This window comes from Astyanax mexicanus, chromosome 25 (assembly GCF_023375975.1).
Source record: "Astyanax mexicanus isolate ESR-SI-001 chromosome 25, AstMex3_surface, whole genome shotgun sequence".
Classification (NCBI taxonomy): Eukaryota; Metazoa; Chordata; class Actinopteri; order Characiformes; family Acestrorhamphidae; genus Astyanax; species Astyanax mexicanus.
In genome coordinates this window covers 17,962,456-17,982,728 of record NC_064432.1, presented here as the reverse complement: position 1 = coordinate 17,982,728, position 20,273 = coordinate 17,962,456, and the positions used below count along the sequence as shown (strand labels likewise).

General features: G+C 38.4%; 1 protein-coding gene across 4 annotated transcripts in view; it reads right to left on the bottom strand.

The window, feature by feature from the left end:
• Nucleotides 1–20,273, bottom strand: part of LOC103041974 (phospholipid-transporting ATPase ABCA1) — a 243,650-nt gene that overhangs the window by 144,006 nt on the left and 79,371 nt on the right. For all 4 annotated transcript variants that reach the window (XM_049472171.1, XM_049472172.1, XM_049472173.1 and 1 more), the window contains 6 exons: nucleotides 19,816–19,957; nucleotides 18,334–18,461; nucleotides 11,836–11,963; nucleotides 10,341–10,538; nucleotides 1,703–1,789; nucleotides 72–276 (listed from right to left, as the gene is read on the bottom strand). In XM_049472171.1, the coding sequence (XP_049328128.1) occupies nucleotides 72–276; nucleotides 1,703–1,789; nucleotides 10,341–10,538; nucleotides 11,836–11,963; nucleotides 18,334–18,461; nucleotides 19,816–19,957 (888 nt within the window). The remainder of the gene's footprint in view (nucleotides 1–71; nucleotides 277–1,702; nucleotides 1,790–10,340; nucleotides 10,539–11,835; nucleotides 11,964–18,333; nucleotides 18,462–19,815; nucleotides 19,958–20,273) is intronic.

Sequence of the window (20,273 nt, the reverse complement as noted above, 5' to 3'; positions counted from 1 at the left end):
ATCTACTACCGGAAGCTTTGAATGAGAGTACAAACACTGACTCGTGTACAGTGCACTTCACAGGTACTTACTGGAGTTGCTGTGGGTTGAGTTTGATCTGAGTGTGCTTGTGGACAGAGTTGGTAATGAAAGAGCTGGTGTGGAGCTTCTGCTGTTGTTGGTGGAGTTGGAGCCTGAATTGCCACACATCAGCTGAGTCAAGCTACCGAAGGGATTCGAACGAAAGTCCAGATTGTTGGCATCACTGAGTAAGCCTGACGTCTGGAACTTTAAGAGCTGGGAAAATAAAAAAAGAGACAGTTGTTTTATGAGATATGTCATAACTTCTAATAATAAAAAAAAAACATTGTATGCACTATTAATTATTGAATTTACTTTTTAACAAAAAAAATGCAACAAAATTTTGAATGAAGCTAATAGATGTTGCAACTGGGCCTGTAAACCCTGCTGAAAAATGCCAGTTTAAAAGGCCCTGACATGACATGAATCACATGTGGCCACAGGATATTCTGTATATATTGCTTAGCTATTAGTATTCTAAGTATTAATACTAGGGGCATCTGACTGTTGGCTATGGTGATGACAGAACAGGCTCCTTCCTACCTGCACTCACTCCTGAAGGCTTACGCTACCTCCCGGCCGCTGCGCTCCTCCAATGAACGTCGCCTCGCTTTGCCAAACACTCACGCAATCCAGACTGTTCTCATACAGAGTTCCACAATGGTGGAACAAACTACCTTCCACTACCAGATCAGGAGCGTCTCTCACTATCTTTAAGAGACTCCTGAAGACAGAGCTCTTCAAAGAGCACTTACTCTCCTAACACCTCTAACACACTAACTACTTCTAACCCCATTTCCTTCTTCCCCTCCTTCACTTCTCTATCCCTTTATTTCCTTCGACCTCCTTTAAGCCCTATCTAAAAGTGGTTTATCTTAATTCCTATTACTTTTGTACTTCATTATTGTAAGTCGCTTTGGACAAAAGTGTCTGCCAAATAAAATGTAATGTAATGTAATGTAATGTAATGTAATATGTTGGCCATGGATAGCCAGATCATCACATCAGCAGTTGGAGCAGTGTGTTGCTCCACAGCAAATATCAGATTAAAGTTTCCATACTCCAACCCATACCCACGGCATAGCACCACTAAAAAGGTGATGTGGCTAGCTTATAGAGAGCCTAAATGGAAATTATTAGATTACCCCTAACAAAGTATGTAAACAAGGCAAAATGTCGAAAATAAGCACATTGTAGAGGCTCGTCTAGTAATCCACGATCTCTCACCACAAGGTAGACTACCCAAATGTATCCCCTTAGAGACTAATTACAGGGCCGAAATAGGGCGGGAAAGAACTTTTATTATCGCGTGACAGAGCCAGGTGTCTAATAAGACTATACATGTATCCATTTGCATATATATCATATCCGAGACATAACTGCATAAAAAAATCTATGAAGTCATTTTGCAGCAATATTGGGTGTTTTATGTCTTTTTTTTATTTTGTTAGTGAGTGTAATTCGTACTAATCACTAAAATATAGGACTAACAAATAAAAATAATGTTTTGACACTTCATGAGCATATTCAAATATTACTCTTAAAGCCACAACACGGATGGCCTTATGAAAGAAGACACCACTCTTTCCTCTTCAACTCCTAATCAAATATATTCAAACAGGATTTGAAAAATGGAACTCACCTGGCTGGCCACAGGAGCTGCATGGAGACTGGTTTTTGCCAGCAGCACAGACGCCTCAGCCGGGTTTAGATTCAGTGCTAAAGGAAACTGAAATGAGGAAAAGAGGATGGTGTTATTCATGAGTTAAATTGGATTTGGAAGGTAGTGAGGGATGCTGGTGCTGCCCCTGGCAAGCTGTCACCCAAGGCTATTGCCAGGAGTATCAGGAGCAGCTACTGCTAGCAATGGCTACACATACAAAGCCAACTCACCCAGGTAGAGAATAAAGTACACATTCATTAAACAAGCAGATTATCAAGCAATGCATATAAACAAAAACAATTAGCCATATAGCCATACATTCTCATTTATTAAACTCTAAGCTCTGGGCACTAAGCTTCTTATTGGCTGGTTGGTTATGTGTCTGTGATGTCAGATTAAGGGGTACAGTCCACAGACTATGCTGATCAAGAGCTGGTTACCTTTTCAGTACAGGATATGTTTTCGAACAACCAGACGAACTGATCTGTAACCCCCTGGACCATTAAAGAGCAGCTAGGATGAGCGGGATTTTTCAGCAGTCGGAGTGTACAGAAGTACAGCATCTGCTGTATAATGTGTTTGATGCAGTCTGTGAGGGCAGATTATGAATTGCATGGTTTAAGGATGTTAGTGTATTGGACCCCTGAGCAGCAGAGTCAGTGAGGATCTGAGTTATTTGAGCTTGCGGAGCGATGCAGGAACATTAAAACCTTCCTAATGTCCCAGGTGGCCTATTATTGAAGCACCAAAGCCACAGATTGTTCATTCAATCCCACTGACCTTGGAATCCAGAGACAGAGGAAGAGAGTGAGAGAGGAAGAAAGAGAAACAAAAAAGTGAGATAGAAAGAGAGTATGTGAGAGAGAGAGAATGCAATAGAGAGAGAGAGTGTGTGTTCATACTGCCGGGGATTCTGGCTGTGTTTAGGCTTAGAGCAGGATGTGAGTCTGAGCTAAAGTTTAAGCTTCTTTATTCAGTCTGGAGAGCAATAATACACACCCAATTTTACCCCTGGCATTCACCCACTCGTACGCACACACACACACACACACACACACACACACACACACTACAGGGGTGTTGGTGTGAAGATTAAAGCTAAAGCAGTATACTCAGAGCAACATCAGTAGATTTGTGTATACAGTATGTTTGAATGTGTGTGTCTGGTAATATAGTTGTACTAAACGTAAAGTAGTTAAGGGCTTCTATGGTATTCCCGATTACATTGCTAAGTAGACACTTGTCAGATGCTACACTGTAGCAAGGTGATAGCTATGGTATCCTAAGTGGTTGCCTAAGTGTTGTTGATGTTGCTATGGTGTGGCCAGATGGTTGCTGTGGTACTAACAAAAGCAGTGTAAGCTCAGATCAAGATAAATAAATCTGTGTGTATAGTATAATTGTGTGTTTATGCATTAGTGCGATTAACGTTAAAGCATTAATGCATTCAATTTTTCTATTCACTTATTTAATTCAAATTAATCAAGTTGTCAAATTTTACCCAGACTTGCCTTAATTCACTCATTTTACAGAGCCTGGTGGCAAACTGATTTTTTTACTTTTCCAATGTTTTCTCTTTATTACATGCCGCTACACTAGCATTCATTTAGTCCATGAAAACCTTATTGTGTTCCTGTGATGTGATGTATGCAACTTACTTTAACAAAGCTAACTTCAGAGACTTTGGAATTATGTTTTTTTAAGCTTTGTCCCAATATTAACAACAATATACTGTATCTTGTACCATCAAATTCAGATCATCCTATTGTAATAGCACTTATAGGGTACATTTAATTAAAATAACCCATAAATAAATGGTATAGTAGGAAGACAAACTCAGGACCATCTGCCTAATTTGTGAAGCTTACAAAAATCACCACCCCAGGGAATACTGTATACTGTAATATAGGGCTGCAACTAATGATTATTTTGGTAGTCGACTAATCTGCTGAAAATGTTTTCGATTCGTCGATTAGTCAGCGAATATTTCTGCCATGCCCCTCTAATCTCTTAAAATGATAGAAACAGCTGATCATGAAATTTAAAAGGCATTTAAATGTCAACATGTTGTCTAAATGTGGAAAGTACTGATGTTTAATGAGTAAATATGTAATCTGTTCTGTTTGGGCACTTTTGGAGACACAGATTAAATTGAGCCATTTACACATCTCCCATTGCTCTGCTGTCCCCAACACTTTGTGTAAGGTGGGACTGTTACAAATTCATGATTAGTCCACAAAGAAAATTGTAGTCGACAAACTTAATTGATCAACATTGTCGATTATATCGACTAATCGTTGCAGCCCTACTGTACTAATGTTTAGAAAAAACTGTGGATACTGTCCAACTCTAGCTAACATTCTACACGTCCATATACTTATAGACTCGATTATGCAACCTCAGAAAGAACGAGACAAATTGTACTCTCTCAGACTCCGGCTGCTGATGGCATGCAGCATGAACTAGAATTCGAACCAGCGATTCATGGATCAGAGCTGCAGCTCCTCATGGTCCGCTGGACCATCCGAATGTTCGTCTGCTTTATGTGTTGGCGCAGGAGTGTGTTTAGGTGCTATTATGAGCCTCATACAGACACAATGAGTCAGTCTACAGCAGACAACATAAGCAGCTCTCTCTGAACTGCCTCTCACACTCACACACACAGTAGGCTATAGTCGCTAATTGAATAGTGGCCTATTACCCTGGCACTTCCACAAATGCGGCTAGCAGGGCAATAACCATTCCACATTTCAACAGCTTCAGAATAAACTACTTAAACCCTGCTGGTATTAGAAGAAAGCTACCGCAGGCAAGCGCTGCAAATAAAAACTGCCTTTAATCCCCCGTCCGCCTCTCAGAGAGACACATTTGCGCTCATCAACGAATCGCTCCCAGATATGCGTTCTTCTGGCTAATAAAGAGAAAGTGAGATGTGGAGATCAAGGCTCCATTCCTTTTTATTCAGCTGAACGCCAGCGCCCATCCATCAGTGGCCTGTGCTCCCAGCCAACTGCAATCTGATCTGACTGATCTGAGTGATTTAAAGTACCCATATCATCCAAAATGTGATTTTCCTTACTTTATTGAAATAAACGACTTCACTGCACCATATAAACACTTTTAACTTTCTGAAGTCTCCAGTTCATACGGTAAAAAGACTGTAAATAATTAAAATAATTAAGAGGAATTTCAGTTTTGGGTGCGAGCCATCATTCACAAAACAGAAGCTTTATGTTGTCCAAAAGTGCCGTTGATTTCTGGGATGGGCTATAAGACAGTGAAAATGTGCACTGTGATCAGACGAATCAGGATCACAGATCTTTTTTGGAATAAATGAAAGCTGTCAAAGTCAAAAAGGACGATCCACACTGTTAATGCCAGTATCAAGTCTGAAAATAAGGATCTGTTTGTGTCAGTACATCTCTGTAGTGACAGCATTAAGTCAGAAAAGTACAATGAGATCTTAGAGATACATCTATTCCAGGAACATCTATGCATTTTTCAAGAAGACAATGCCAAACCACATGCTGCACCCATTGCAAAGCCATGGCTGCAGAAGAAAAGAGTATGTATACTGGACTAATTCAGGCACACAGCTCTGTGTATCCAGCCTAACAGAGTTTAACTCCACCCATTCATAGTGCAGTATTGTTTATTTACTGAACTCTAAGTTCTTTTTTTGAATCAGGGTAAATACAAGGCAGCCAATCATATTATAGTTTATTAAACGTACATGTATTTTAAAGGCACAGTAACTAAAATAACCTGTGTAGTTCAATAAAGGACATAAAATAATCTACACAAATAGACTGAACCTTATGAAACATTTATATAAAATGGAAAATACATTCTTAAAATGTTTTTTTTTAGACTGGGGTACCCTGCTGTAGAAAGTTCTACATGCTGTAGAATTGTGTATATTGTGTATATTGAGATCATTCACATAAAAAGAAGGTTAATACAGTACATAAAGCTACACAATATTATAAACCGCACTTTTATTAGACAGAATGAATAAAAATACATGCGAAATGCCTGCTCCTTAATCTAGCAGATGTTTCCTAATGATACATCTAAAGCAGGGAGAGCTCTGGTGGAAACCACGAGGCCGTCCACGTCCTGGCATGACATGTGAATTGAGCCCAAATTGAGAGCTTGTCCGTTGGTCCTTGACATCTGGAGCTGCTGCCTGCTGCCTCTGGGGCAGGGATTTAGAATCGGGGCAGCAGCGGAAGAAGCCAAAAGAGAAGACGCGTCCCTCCGGATGCCCAACCAGCAGAACGTCAGTGTTAATGAAAGGATCTGCTGGCTTGCTGCGTTCCCACCGAGAGCAGAACAAACTTCTGAAGCATCATCTCTGCATAAAAAGCGACTATTTTACTGCCAACCTGAAATGGTCTTGCTAAAAGGCTTTAGTACATGTAAACCTTGTTTACTTGCCCATATTTTTGCTCATTTGTTTGTGAGCATGATATTGCCATGGGGTTGTTTTGGACATGGGTATTTTTACTGGACATCACCCACGTTTAAATGGTTTGTCCTGTAGGAAAATGCACTCGATTTATAGGCTGACACAGTGAAACTGACTTTTTAACTACAATTCTGAGATGTACGTGCTGTACTTCATCATTTCTGCCCCAAAACGGTCCATTATCTTGCTTGGAAGAAGCACTAAATCCCCCCGCGAGCACGCGAGGTGCGCAGCGCACCGATTAATCCACCTGTGGAACTTTAAACATGAGGATGAGCTGTAACTTTTGGATCAGCACAAAAATCACAGTGCGATTTGTAATATTAAAAACATAGGTCTATGTCACAGACCATTTTCTTCAGCCACACCTGACAGCGCGTCAGGAAAGCAGTGGGAATTCTCAGCTGGCCCGAGTTCGGGCATCGGGTCAGCTCGCGTATGCAGAACTAGAATATTATTGTTATTAAATTTCCATTCTTTTAAAATGACTTTTATTTCTCCAGAAGAGACTTAAGACTTGACTCGGACTCGTGACCAAAGACTTGTGAACATCTCTGCCATACAGACACAGTTTGTTCCAAGTCTGGTTTTCTCAGTACGGTTATTTAACCATGTCTGCAGCCACAGAAGCGATTGGTAAAAATGAATGACTATTGTTGGTATGTAAAATCACACAGTGAACATCAGGGAAATAAATGAAATGCACATTTCTACTGCTCTTGAGTGAGTGGCTAAGGTATAGTACAAAAGAGAAGCTGCAAATTTGTATAGAGCTTTTTCCTCAAGTAAATCTTTAGCTCTCCCACTTGACTGATGTCCTGTGGAGAGAACACAGTATTTCATGGTTTGACGGGTCAGGACGCTCTTTGCCTCCACGCCCCGAGCTGACCTGGAGAACTCACTTCAATCTGCACTACCTCTCAACCACACAGAACAAAGTGGTCTTGTTCTGATCTCCTGCTGTCCATCGCTTTCACTGTCATTTACGCCTTTCTCGTCCTTCGTAGGATTTCTGATCGAATCCGATTCCCCATACCTAACTGAAGACTAGGGTTTTAAAACGATGCTGAAGGAGAACTTTTCTGAAGAAGTTGCTGTTTTAGATTCACAGTAAGTTCAGTGAGGGCAGCAAGGTTTTTTTTTGTATGTTGAACTTTTTATTCCATGTCAGGTCCAACCAACAAAATGTGCATGCCTGGGTTTATTCCCTTGTCAATTTCAAGTCCATCACTGGTTGTTCTATCAAGCTTGCCCTGCCAATCTCAACAACAATGTTTTGATGTTTTTCTCAAAGTAAAGAGAAGGGTAAGAAAGTTCTGCAAAGCTTATGCTTGACCAGAGAAGTTTGCAGCTTTACCTTGACACTTGGAGGTTCACAGAAAGTTTTTACTTAAAAAAAATTTGTAAAACTGTGGCAGTTTTCCACTGCATGGCTGAACGGGTTAAAGAACAGACCGGCGGTAATCGGCGACTTTTCCACAAAATTAAGATTACGAACTGGGCAGAGTCTGTTTTTCCCAGCACTGTTAGCAAACTATACTTGGGGACACAGAACTGTTCGTTCATTAAAATTAAAAGGGTTTAAGAGTCAGGGATCTGTCTTATGTCTAACCAACATATGCCAATGTGGTGGTAGCGACATGGGACAAGCCCCAAAGCCACCATGCTAACGGTATGTTAGCAATGTTGTATGAGTTCAGTCACCAATATGGTAACACCGCAGTATCAGTGTTGACAAGGCAGAGCACACTTCTAAGTCCTACAACACAACATTTGGCAACACAGCAAATGAAGTAAAAAATATATATATATATATATTTTTTTTTTTTATATAAAACTGGGTTAATGGAAGTCATAACCCATAAGTCTATTTTGTAGATTGGGCAAGCTATACTCACAGTTTTTGGACATCCGTAAGAATAGTTGTCACAGTTTGAAAGGTGAAAGGCTTTGGTTCTTGTTGGATGCGCTATGTTTTTTCTTCTTTGTGCCTTTTCAGAGCTTGTTCTACAATACTAGTCTGTTCCATGATATGTAGTATGTCAGTGTATGACTTTTTGAGTTTTTTTTTAAAATAATTCTTGGTTTCTAAGAATGTTCTCGTGGTCTAAAGTTCTGTACTCAGTACTCATGTAGCGATCTACATGGGACTAATCCATGTCAAAGCAGGCAACTGTTGTTGGCCATGACATGCATAGAAGTGGTGGCTGCAGAATGGGGTGAAACTAAATTATTTTCTAAGGAAGAAATAAACAAAAAAAAAATGTTTTTATTTTTTATTTTAGAAGATTCCTGTAAAATCACAACAAAATGTATAAGCTTGTGTTAGAACCCACAACAATACAGTTCTGAACAATACAGTTAATGCTCTTTGAATAATCAATCTGGGAAGTTTTCTCAATGTTCTTAGACTGTTTTTATTTAACATTTTTAAATGTTCTGCTAACATTATTGCTGTAATGTCATTTGTGTCAATGTTATAATTATATAGTTTAGTGAATGTCACTTTTAACGTTTTCATAATGTTAGTATTTGTGTAGCTGGAAATATTATGTAAGAAACATTCTTATAATGTTGTGATGCATAATACCATAACTGTCCTTTTCCACAGAAGATTCCTGTGCTGGGAACACTTCGAACGATGTGCCAGAAAATGACCAACATTCCTGAGGTTCCTGAAAAAATTCAAACGTCTCAAATTCCTTGAAGGTTCCTTTTCTCCATATACATCTCAAAATCGATCAAACCAAGGAAAAGCTTCTTATGGCAGAGTGTCTCCAATGACTCTTACTCTTTCTGGGATGGAGGATGAATGGCTGCTTCTGACCTGCTCCTCAAGTCGCCCCAGTTCCTCATAAGCTCAAATGGCCTTTTTGCCTCTAAGGCAATGTCTGCCTTAATCATTTATTTAGTACAGGTCCTGACACACTCACAGACTCACACAGAGGCACGTACGAATCACTCCCGCAGACACCTTCCAACACGACACCCTTTCATCTTCCCGTCTCTAAAGTGCCGAAAAAAGAATGTGACAAAAACTCGAAGGTCTAGTCAACCTGTAAAGAAGCAAAGTCTCAGGAAGATTTTAAATATCGCAAACTTATATAATCAAGGAACTCCTACTTCACAGAGATCTGGTCCCATAAGCGGATGCTCTTTTGATACCAGCCGATCAGGACTTTGTTTTTGTCGGGAAACCTTAAAAACAGCAGCTTTAAAGAAGAAAGAAATCAAAATGGGTTTCACAGCTTTGACCTAAACATCACATAGACTTCAAGGTGTTGTGGGTTTTGGCTCACAGAGGCACAGAACATTTAAAGGTGGCGGAAAAGAGCGTCGACTTTCAAGCCCTCAGTGAGAAATTTTCCATAAACAGGCGTACAATCCGGAACCACGGGGGACGACAGAAGTGTTCTCCATTGAGCGATGTTGAAACAGTGTCACCTGAAACCATGCCCTTAATTCACTGTATCTAAAACTTTAAATGAGTTTAAAGAATACCATCCACTTTAAAGCACACTTTTAAAAAAAGAGTGTCTTATCTTCACTGAGCGGAATTAAAAAAGTGTTAGATGTGATCAACCAAAGAAACATTTCCTTTGATTTAAGAGAATTGCCTTTTTGGTACAGACCTTTTTTCCACAGTGATGTTGCTTTTTTTGTTTTCATAGATGAAAATGGTCACATTATTAGAAAGCCCAGTCTAGAAGGATTTTAGGATCAAACTGTGGAACTACAATAAAGTGGCCACTGAGTTTTTGGGTTCCAGTTGGTACCAAATCTGTTGTGTGTGCATTTAACCTTCCTAGACCCACATTGTCAAGTGTGTACCAGGAATACATAACATCAATAGACAGCATTACCGCACACAGTGGATTAAATATATTCAAGGCTTCATGTGGCACAGAATAGTCATGGAACAGGACATTAGTTGTGGAAGTGCGATTACACTGTTTTGTGTTTAAATAATAAATGTTCAGCTTTACAAATAAATCTTTATAATAAAAATATGTGTGCAGAACCTTTTAAATTAATTTATTTAGCTTGTTTTTATGGAAATAAAACTGGTTCCTCTATGGCATCACTACAGGACAACTTGTAAGTGTTTCCAATAAAGTGGCCAGTTATTGAAACAAGCTTACTTACCAAGGGGACTAGATTTCTTTGGTCCACATTCTGGACGAAGGCCTCTCTGGTTTGCTGAAGCTGATTGGTTGTCAGGGAGCAGGTGATGTTCAGGAATTCCTGTCTATGATTGGTTGAGTTGAACACTAGATAGCGATCCACTAAGGTGGAGCTACACAACGCAGAACGGAGGTCTGAGTTCGTTGAGAGAGCAGGCAGCTGCAAAGGAAAATGATTGGGACAGAATTATCACATTGTTCTTATGTAAAGTCATTAAAATAAAGGTGCTTTAAATAGTTCTTAGAATGACGTCATATAAGAAATCATTTTAGGTCCCAAAGTGATGTGCAAATGGCGAGTTGCAGCCAAAAAAGGTACCAGCTATCCAGCTTCCCTCAATTTAGAATCCCTATTTTCAGGATATACTTATTTTTGAGCCTGCCAAGGCTTGCTCACCCCTGACATTTCTAGAAACGGGTCTGTATATAGACCATATACAATTAGATCATGTTACAATGTTGGCCTTCATCAAGCCCCGTGAAGATGTACACACCTGACAGGAAACACCTGACAGTCTTCTCAACCATCCTCAAGCATCACAGATCAATTTGTCATACAGACATAAAACGAGCTGACATTTTCTGCCCTTTAAACGGCTTGTTGTTTCAAAATATCTGAAGAGGAATGACTTGTCTACAGATCAAAGCAGGAGATCTGACAGCCTCAGACTGATCTGTGCATCAGTGATTAAATAAAAAAAAATGAAAAACAATAAAAGTTGCAAAAACCCACGATTATGGTTGAGTATGATCCCAGAACGAGTTTTTGACATTCTCACGTAATCTGTGCAACTGAACTGAAATAGTAAGAGAATGGTTTTTATTTAATGGGCCAAGAACTTGGAACTGTGGAAAGTTCACAACTGCAGAAGAAACTTTATTCTAGCTACAGTGTACAGTGTAGCAACAGATTTAGAGCTTCTTTCTCTGAAGGTGGAGCCGCTACTGTAGGTAGGAGTGTCTAATAGAATGGAGTACAGTGAGTGAACAGAGTTTAAAAACTCCAGCAGCATATCTCATCCACTCGTCCCAGCACAACACACACATCATAACACATCATACACCATTTAGATCACTGCCGTCTAATAAAAAACAAGTATCTCCTTTTTTTTTTTTTTTTTGACGATTTTTAGTTTTCTACATAGTCTGAACGCAAAAATGGGCCCAAACACTGTGTCAAAATCTCTTGAATAATGGACCAATAAACTTTCTTAAAAATTACATGAAATAAACTCTTTCTACATTGACTTCCATTGAACATCTAGAAGATTTTATAAGTTGCTAAACAGCAACAATATATATTAATAAATTAGTAAAATATATATATATATATATGTCTCAAATATGAAAAAGAACACAATGCTTCTTAGCTTTTAGGTTTACTCAAACCCTCTATTCTCTTTCACTCACTATCAGTGTGTGTGTTTCTGAGTTTGTCTGTGTTTACTGGACCGTACCTGATTGAGTCGGACTCTCACACTCATCAGTCTCTGGGCTGTTTGTGTTGACACTGACAGGTTGCTCCTCAGGTACTCGGAGAACGTCTCATTATCTTTTAGCACGCTGCGCAACGGAATCGATCGACCTGCAGAGACAGAGAGAGAGAGAGAGAGAGAGAGAGACAGAGAGAGAGAGAGAGAGAGACAGAGAGAGAGAGAGAGACAGAGAGAGAGAGAGAGAGAGAGAGAGAGACAGAGAGAGAGAGAGAGAGAGAGAGACAGAGAGAGAGAGAGAGACAGAGAGAGAGAGTAAATTTATGGGGACTGTGTCACTGCTGTACGAAACACAGTTTTAATTTATCAATGACAAGTTACTTTCACCCCCAGTCTTGCTTCAGTGTTTTCATTGCTGAATTTCAAAGCCATGGCACAGCCACCTGTCACACAGCTTCCAAAAGAAAGTCTTAAATTCCTAAAATTGGTAGCATTACAGTAAACAGACACATTCCTAACTTTAATAAAAGTCATGCCCCATGCCTTTTATCTTGTCCCATGGAAATTATATGTGTAAACGTGATTTAACCAGGTTCATTGCTTGTTTGCATGGAAAATTTTAGCAATCTAGATCATTACCACCCACTGCACTGTCTACTGTGGGTGGCAATGCCTCCTATGTCTATGCATTCACTGCACATACTTGACACTGTGAATCGAGGATTGCTAAATGTCCCATTTAAGCATCCCATCCATCTGGAACCCACTATCAGGTCTCACTTGTTCAAAATCCAGTAATTTGCATCATCTTGCCATGAGCCTGCTGGCTAGTGTTAATACTCACTCACAAGATAACACATAACATATACAGTTGAGGCCGTTTCCAAGCCATTTAATGAGGAAGACTTCATAAACAACTAACGTACTGCCACCTCTCATGACTTTTAGCATGTCTCCATATGTCAAGATAAGGGAAATTAATCACGATGTGTATTCACACATTAACATTTTCCACAGCCCCACTAGTGACCATGCTGTGGCAGACTGATTACATAAGTTTATTGGTTTAAATCTGTGTATGATATGTAAATTTTCTGACTATACTGCATAAAGCATTGATTTTATTCTTGCTGGATGCTCTATGTTTTTTTTTTTTAACCCTTTTTGGCATTCTTTAAAAGAAAAAAGAAAAAGCTGGTTTGTTCCAGATTCTTATCGTTTCAACATTTTATAGACACCTGTATGTTTACACTTAAGATGCCTTGCATGCACACATCTGATCTCATGAGGACATCGATGCCATCAATCTCATGATGCCAACAAGCTCAGGGAACTAGTGAATGAAAAAAAGTGGCGTTCTCCACACAGAGTCTATAATCAATTCGATTTACTTATAAAAAAAGTGTATAGCTGTTTTATTAAACAGTACGTTCTTGAAGAGTTCTTCAATGGTTCTTCATTAAAGGCAACTGTTCTATAACGGCTTATGCAAATGTTTTGGCACTCCTGGCGAAAGGACATGTTTAATAATGTTCCACTGTGAGTACAAATGAATAAGTGATTTCTGTATCAGAATCAGACTCACTGTAAACATGGCATTTTCTTCTATCTTAAAGAACAGTAAGAGGCAGTGGTGACTTATTGATTAGAGCACTGGATTATTGATCACAGGGTTCTGAGTTCAATACCTGGTTTGGCTAAGTTGCTACAGCTGAACACCTGAGGAAGGAGCTTATTCTCCACTACTTTAAGGCTGCCAATATAAATATGCCTCATTTTAAAATATTGCCAATATAAAACGTTCATTTTAAAATATTGGCAAAATATTAAATATATAATATTTAATGTTTAAAACAGACTCTAGAACCATGACAACTCAAAGAACCATTTGAGTGCATTAGGATCTAAGAATTAGTGGTAGTGGTGTATGATTTGAAAACAATTATTTTGTTTATTTTATTATACAACACTAACTTACCAAGACTCTGAATTCGTATAACATAAAATATTGTACATAATGTACAAAAATAAATAATGTCACAGAAAGTAATAAAGTGCAGAACATTAGTGAATGCATATAAACAACACAAAATATATATTTAAGCTTAAATTAAGATTGAATAACAAAGCAAAATACATAACAGACCCCTTTTAATAACATCCCTCATTTCGCAATATGGATTTTTTGTTATATTTCAAAAATGTCTATATTCTGTTGTACGATATATTATAGCACACTCTAATTGGTGGAAAACCTTCTATAGATATTTATCTGTATAGAGCTTTCAAACGGCCGTACGTAGCACCAAAACAACTTTAGTACTCTCTGTTTATTAAATATTAAAATGGTAAAAGAGTTCAAATACATTTCAGGATCACTGTACAGGCTGTGATAGCTACAATCTGACACTCAGCCAAATGTGCATTTAATGAAAACTGAAGCAAAAAGTCATCAGCGCAGCTAATTTTCACTGTGATTTCAAGCTCAAAATTGGTTGATAATTAGTTGCTGCAGCATATGAGCGTTATCAAGCATGTCAAACATTCACAGTTAATATCCACGTACCAGTGGGGCTGTCTTTTATTATGTTATCCAGTTATTGTCTTCTGATACAATGCCCTTCTGAATAAAGTTGGAGGTGTGCATTAGTTGTGCCGTGCAGTGTGTGAGTGTGTGTGTGTGTGTGTGTGTGTGTGTGTGTATGTGTGCAGTGAGTGAGTGGGTGGATGGTAATATTCAGATGGCTATTGAGGGAGATGCTGAGGCTTATTAAACACATGTTAGTCCTTTAAAGAGTCGTTGGGCTGTAATGAAACCCACAGATTCAGCCTCCCCCAGCTACCCTCACATACTGTCTTCTATTACTGCCTTTATGGGGACTTTCTGTTTGCCTGCTTAAACCCGTTACATGCTAAAAAAATATAAAAAATAAAAAAAATAACAGCATTCCATCACTGTGGGGTAGCTGTAATAATGTGTGTGTATATAATTATATATATTTTTGCTAATCCTTCAGTATTATACTGCTTTAACACACAATGCCACAATATAATGATAAATAAATGCATAGTAAAACTAATAATACAAAGTTTCACACATGCTGGCTAATACTAAAGTGCTTAATGACAAGAAATTACAAACTCCGTTGGGAATTTACAGCTTGGGGGGGGGGGGAGTGACATCTTTAATTTTACCAAATTGAAATTCCTCTGGAATATAATCAAGAGGAAGATGGATGCCTTTAAAACAAGCTGAACTGCTTGGATTTTTGCACCAGAAGTAAAGGCATAAAGTTATCCAAAAGCAGTGTGTAAGACTGGTGGAGGAGAACATACAGAGATGCATGAAAACTGTGATTAAAAAAAAAATATTTAAGATCTGAAAGCTCTGCATCTTTGTTATTTCAGACATTTTTAATTTTCTGCTCTAAATGACAATATGTTTATTCTGAATTTGTCCGTAGTTTATAGAATAAAACATATACCTATAAATAGTAAAATCAGAGAAACTGATTCAGAAACTAAAGTGGTCTCTTAATATTTTCCCAGAGCTGTATATGTATAAATAAATGTTGTATGCATTTCAGATGCATTGTAGACTGCACTGTAAAGTACCTAGATTTTAAAAATATTTATATATTTATATAAATACAGTTCTTTGTGTTTATACATTTGTGTTTAAAGTGAAATACTAGTAATTATACATAAAAGCATGGATTTACAGGTATACATACACACTAATGATCCAAAGCTCTAAACTATAAAAAAAATATTGTGGTATGCAAATTCTATATTTGTCTTGTTTAAAATATACATTGTTTCTAAATATAACTTAGAATGAAACAGAAACAGGGCAATAATGAATATGTAAAATAAAGAACTTGAACAATTATAATTTATTAAAATATTAAAATGTGATCAACTAAAGCACAAATGAAGGAGAGTTCCAAAGACTAAAGCTATAACTGAGAAAAACTACATTTCCACTGGTAACTAATGCCAGAATATACTGGGAGACACTGAGAAATTAATAGAACAGAAACTTATAAACTTATATACTTATAAACACAGATGCTGAAAGCCAATTAGGCTTCTTTAGCAGAGTTTGCTTAAAAAAGCAAGTTGCTTACAGCTTTAAGTGTGAATAGGTGCATGTGTATTCTTTTTTAGCTCAGTTTGGGGAAAACATGTCCCTAAAAAACCCAGAACAACAAAAATACAACAACAAAAAGCACAATACACTAATTAGACATTTATTTTGCTAAACAAAAATGTGTTCCCTTTGGCATTAAGTGTGTGTGTGTGTGTGTGTGTGTGTGTGTGTGTTTAAATGTCCCCACAGCAATCTACATCGAGACGTTCAGTACCTACAACAATGCGAAACAATAAACATGCATATGCAAACATATTCACACCCAACAAGCCAATTAGGCCTTTCTGTGTGCAAACACAAAAAATATGTAATTAATGGATTTAAATGTGTGTACATAGTATATCTGTGTCTTTGCTGAGGGCATTACTCACTCACAATAGAGTAAACAACACATAATTCATGTGTTAAAAAAAAAGTGGCACGTCTGTCTCCACCTCTGATCTACTGCAAATTTAATATGATGAACAATTCTAGGATTCATTTCTATAAAACAGAAGGGAATGGAATAAAGTTATCCATGTTTTCTACAGTAATTGATCCAATTATGTTTAGCATGTGGCTATATACAAAAAAGGTTAATAGAGGCTTTAAGCATTCTGCGTTCATTTGTGTTCTTTTAATGTTAACAAATAAATGACAATGATGTAAGAGAGTGGTTTTATTAGTGTAGCTCTCATGTGGGGCTGGATCAGTGTTAATAAAGCATAAAGCCGTGTTTATATAAAATGCTGTGTTTTGTTGACTGTTTACTGTTTTGTGTTTTTTAGGCCTTTCAGTTTGTCTGCTAATGATGGTCAGTTATCAGTCAAAAGAACTTGCCAAAATGGAAAAAAACCAAAAAAAAAAACCCAAAAAACTTACTATTGATATTTTTAACACAGCGGCACTGCATAGAACTGAAAGCCAATTAAGCCTTTCATTTCACATTTTTGAACAACATCCAAAACACACAGCAAATATGTGTGTGTGTGACTAAATATGTGTGTAATTGAAAACAGACTGGATAGATGGATGTCTCAGAGAGATTTGCAGATAAACGAGTTTTGAGCTCAGACCAAGCTGTCCAAAATGTCACCTGGCTGAAGTAACAACACACACAGACACAGACACGAACACACACACACACACACACAGACACACACAGACAGACACACACACACCGTCTCGCACACCCGCGCACACGCACACACAGGCCTCTGTCTGAACTGTTTGGAGCTAGATTGAAGCCGTCCCCTCAGCCTTTAATCATCAGAAGAAGCTACCGCAGCACCATCTCGCTCCTTCTTTCGCCTGTCCTGTCCGCCCACTCCTTATTGGTCACCTCCCTCTGGGTGTGCGCTCCCATTGGTCGCTACCTTGTTGTCGTGTCGCGGACTGCGTGGCTCGTTAATTATGCGCTCTCAGATCCCCTGATGAATTTAATCTTGTAAATTACGAGCTCACGACCTCCAGAATGCAAATCCAACCTGGAGTGCTTGCCGGGAGTCCGACATCGTGGGCCGCTTCCGCCCATTCGTAAATGAGGTCTCTGAGAAATCTGAATATCATTAGACTGAATTAGCCTAACGAACACAGCCGAACAGAAGGATAAACGGTCCGCCACTCCAGATCAAAAATGACTCCATAAATTAGCACGCTGTGGTCCGAGGAGGGGGTCATTACTCTCGCCGCGTTCCCCCGACTCTCCAGTGAAGGCCACTCTGCTGTTTTTTGTGTGGTGACATCATCAAATTACATCACTTTAAAACATGAACCAGCAAAAATTACAAAACAAAGCAAGTCAAAGCTTTTTTTCCAACACAGAGGGAAACCCCTACCTTGTATTTCCACTCACTGGCCACTTTATTAGAAACACCTTCTCCTGGCCACTTTATTAGAAACACCTTCTCCTGGCCACTTTATTAGAAACACCTTCTGTACCTTGTGCTTCCATTCATTGCCAACTTTATTAAAAACACCTACTCTACGTATGCTTCTCTTCACTGTCCGCTTTATTAGAAACACCTCCTCACTGGCCACTTTATTAGAAACACCTACTTTCAGTAAAAGCTGATTCTCTGTAAATATCCAGTGAGTGGTGTAAGCATGTGGTAGTCATAGGAACGAGCAGAAGCTATTAAGTCACACCCAGAAGAGCAGCAGAAAATGGATTTTAATGGAAAGTTTTGTCCAGCATTGACAAAAGCCTTCGGCCAAAATGTTTCTCCTTTCATCTTCTCATATAAAGAGAAATCCGTTAAATGCAGACCTTTGATATTGGATTCATGAATACGACACTTTTATGGAGGACATGCCCTCCTGTGAAATTGCCCTGCTGTCCCCTAAAATAAAAGTCTATTGCCTTTCTCAACTGCCCTACTCTTCCTTACCGTTGGCTTGGTTGGACGCCTGAAGGACGGAAGTCCATTGGTTGATATCACCAGACAGCAGTTTGAGGTTGGAGAGAAGGGCAGGGTCAGCCAGAAGCGTCTGAACCTCAATCAAAGCCTTCGAAAGACTGAAACAGAGAACATAAATATACACCAATCAATTATTACATTATTAACACCTCCTTCCCAGACCGGATCAGTTTCTCAGGGGTTCCTGGGGTAACTCACATCTCTGAATTTTGTCACCTTAACAAAAATAGGTATTTGTCCACTGCCACGCACTGTATTTACACTTTGGGCGGGCGTTTCCACGGAAATCCACGTAAACACAACAGTGGAAACAGAGGAGCTACTGAACGTGAAATCATACAACCAAAAAAGTCAAAAGAACTCACTGGTTTAATTGCAGTCCGGATGCAAGAGTTTTATCACTGAGTAGAAGAGTGAAATATTTTGCAGAGATGCATGAGAGAGTATGCAGAGAAACGGAAACAGGTCTATAGTCTTGTATTATAGAATAATAAAGTGCTTGTACATGATCACTGGAGCTAAAAAAAAAATGGTTAATGGAAGAAACCAGGAGGTGTATAGCAAACAGAAAAAAAAAATAAAACGCATTATGTAAGAAAGAACTTACATAAATAATAAAATGAATATTTAAATCCAGTTTGTTAATTATCCCTTAAGCACAAATCTTCCTTCAGCACTTTGCACTACTGTTTATTTGTTACTGTACACACTCAATAATAACAAGAAACACTTGCTATTTGCATAAAAATGGAGGCAATTATATATTAATCCTCAGCACAAATGGAAATAATAATGCACTCTCGAAAATGTATATATCATAGGTAGGCATTATGTGAAGCTTTTCTTGTCTTGTAAGGACATGCTTAACCAAGGATTTTTAATAACGAAAGTAATTTCCACACACTTAGAGGTCTTTTATTAGAATTATAGCAGCTGTGTGCTTGAAGCATTCTGTAGGCTACATTTACATTCACAGGCTGAAGTGACTTAAATCACATTTTTTACACATTTTTTAATCACATGCATTACAGCTACTTTTGCTATGTTCATTCATACTGGCAGCTCGAGTTCAAATTTTGTCTTAATCTGACACAGATCTCATTTTTTTTAAAGTCACTTTGGCTATGTTCAGATCCGTTTTCTGAATCAGATTTTTGGCATATCAAGACTGTAGACTGTTTAATAGGCTGTTTTTTTAATTGTCTGGATAATAAAAACATTACTATTTTAAATCAGATTCAGATTAGTACAGTTGTCCATCTCAGCCTGAACTCTCTGCACAATCTAGATTTAATTTAAGAAAAAAAATCTGATTTGTCTGCAGTCTAAACATAGCCTATTGTGTGTGGTCCTAGATCGGATATGATCAGGTAAGAATCTAGAATAATAAAAAAAATGCATGTAGGCTAGGCTTAACTATATAACAAAAAGAGAAAAAAAAACTTTACTCACATGGAATTGTTGAAGTTGTTGACCTGTCCAGGTGCTTCTCCAGGAGTCGGCTGACTGAGGCAAGGGTTCTGGATGTTGCACACCATTCCCTGAACCCATGGGAGAATTCCTGCTGAGGGCATGGGCTTGTTGGAGTAATGGCCTGTAATAGAATACAGATGACTTAGGACAATGAATACCTGATAGTCATTATCTTACAAATACAAATACCTGCTTTAGCCAGACTTTTAGTTAGTGCTAATGAAGATGCAGATGGTCCTGATGCCTGGGGCTCGCTTCTTTACAGGCTAAAACTTAATTCGTTCAGCTGAGAATGTAATGTGAGAAATGTTCTAATACTGTTTTAATAACCATTATTAAATAACATGTTTTCAGAACGTTGCTGGAACATCTCTTTTAGCTGGCTTGTTGCTACGGTGTTGCAGATGGCTGTGAAGGGGTTACTACTTTGTAGCTGC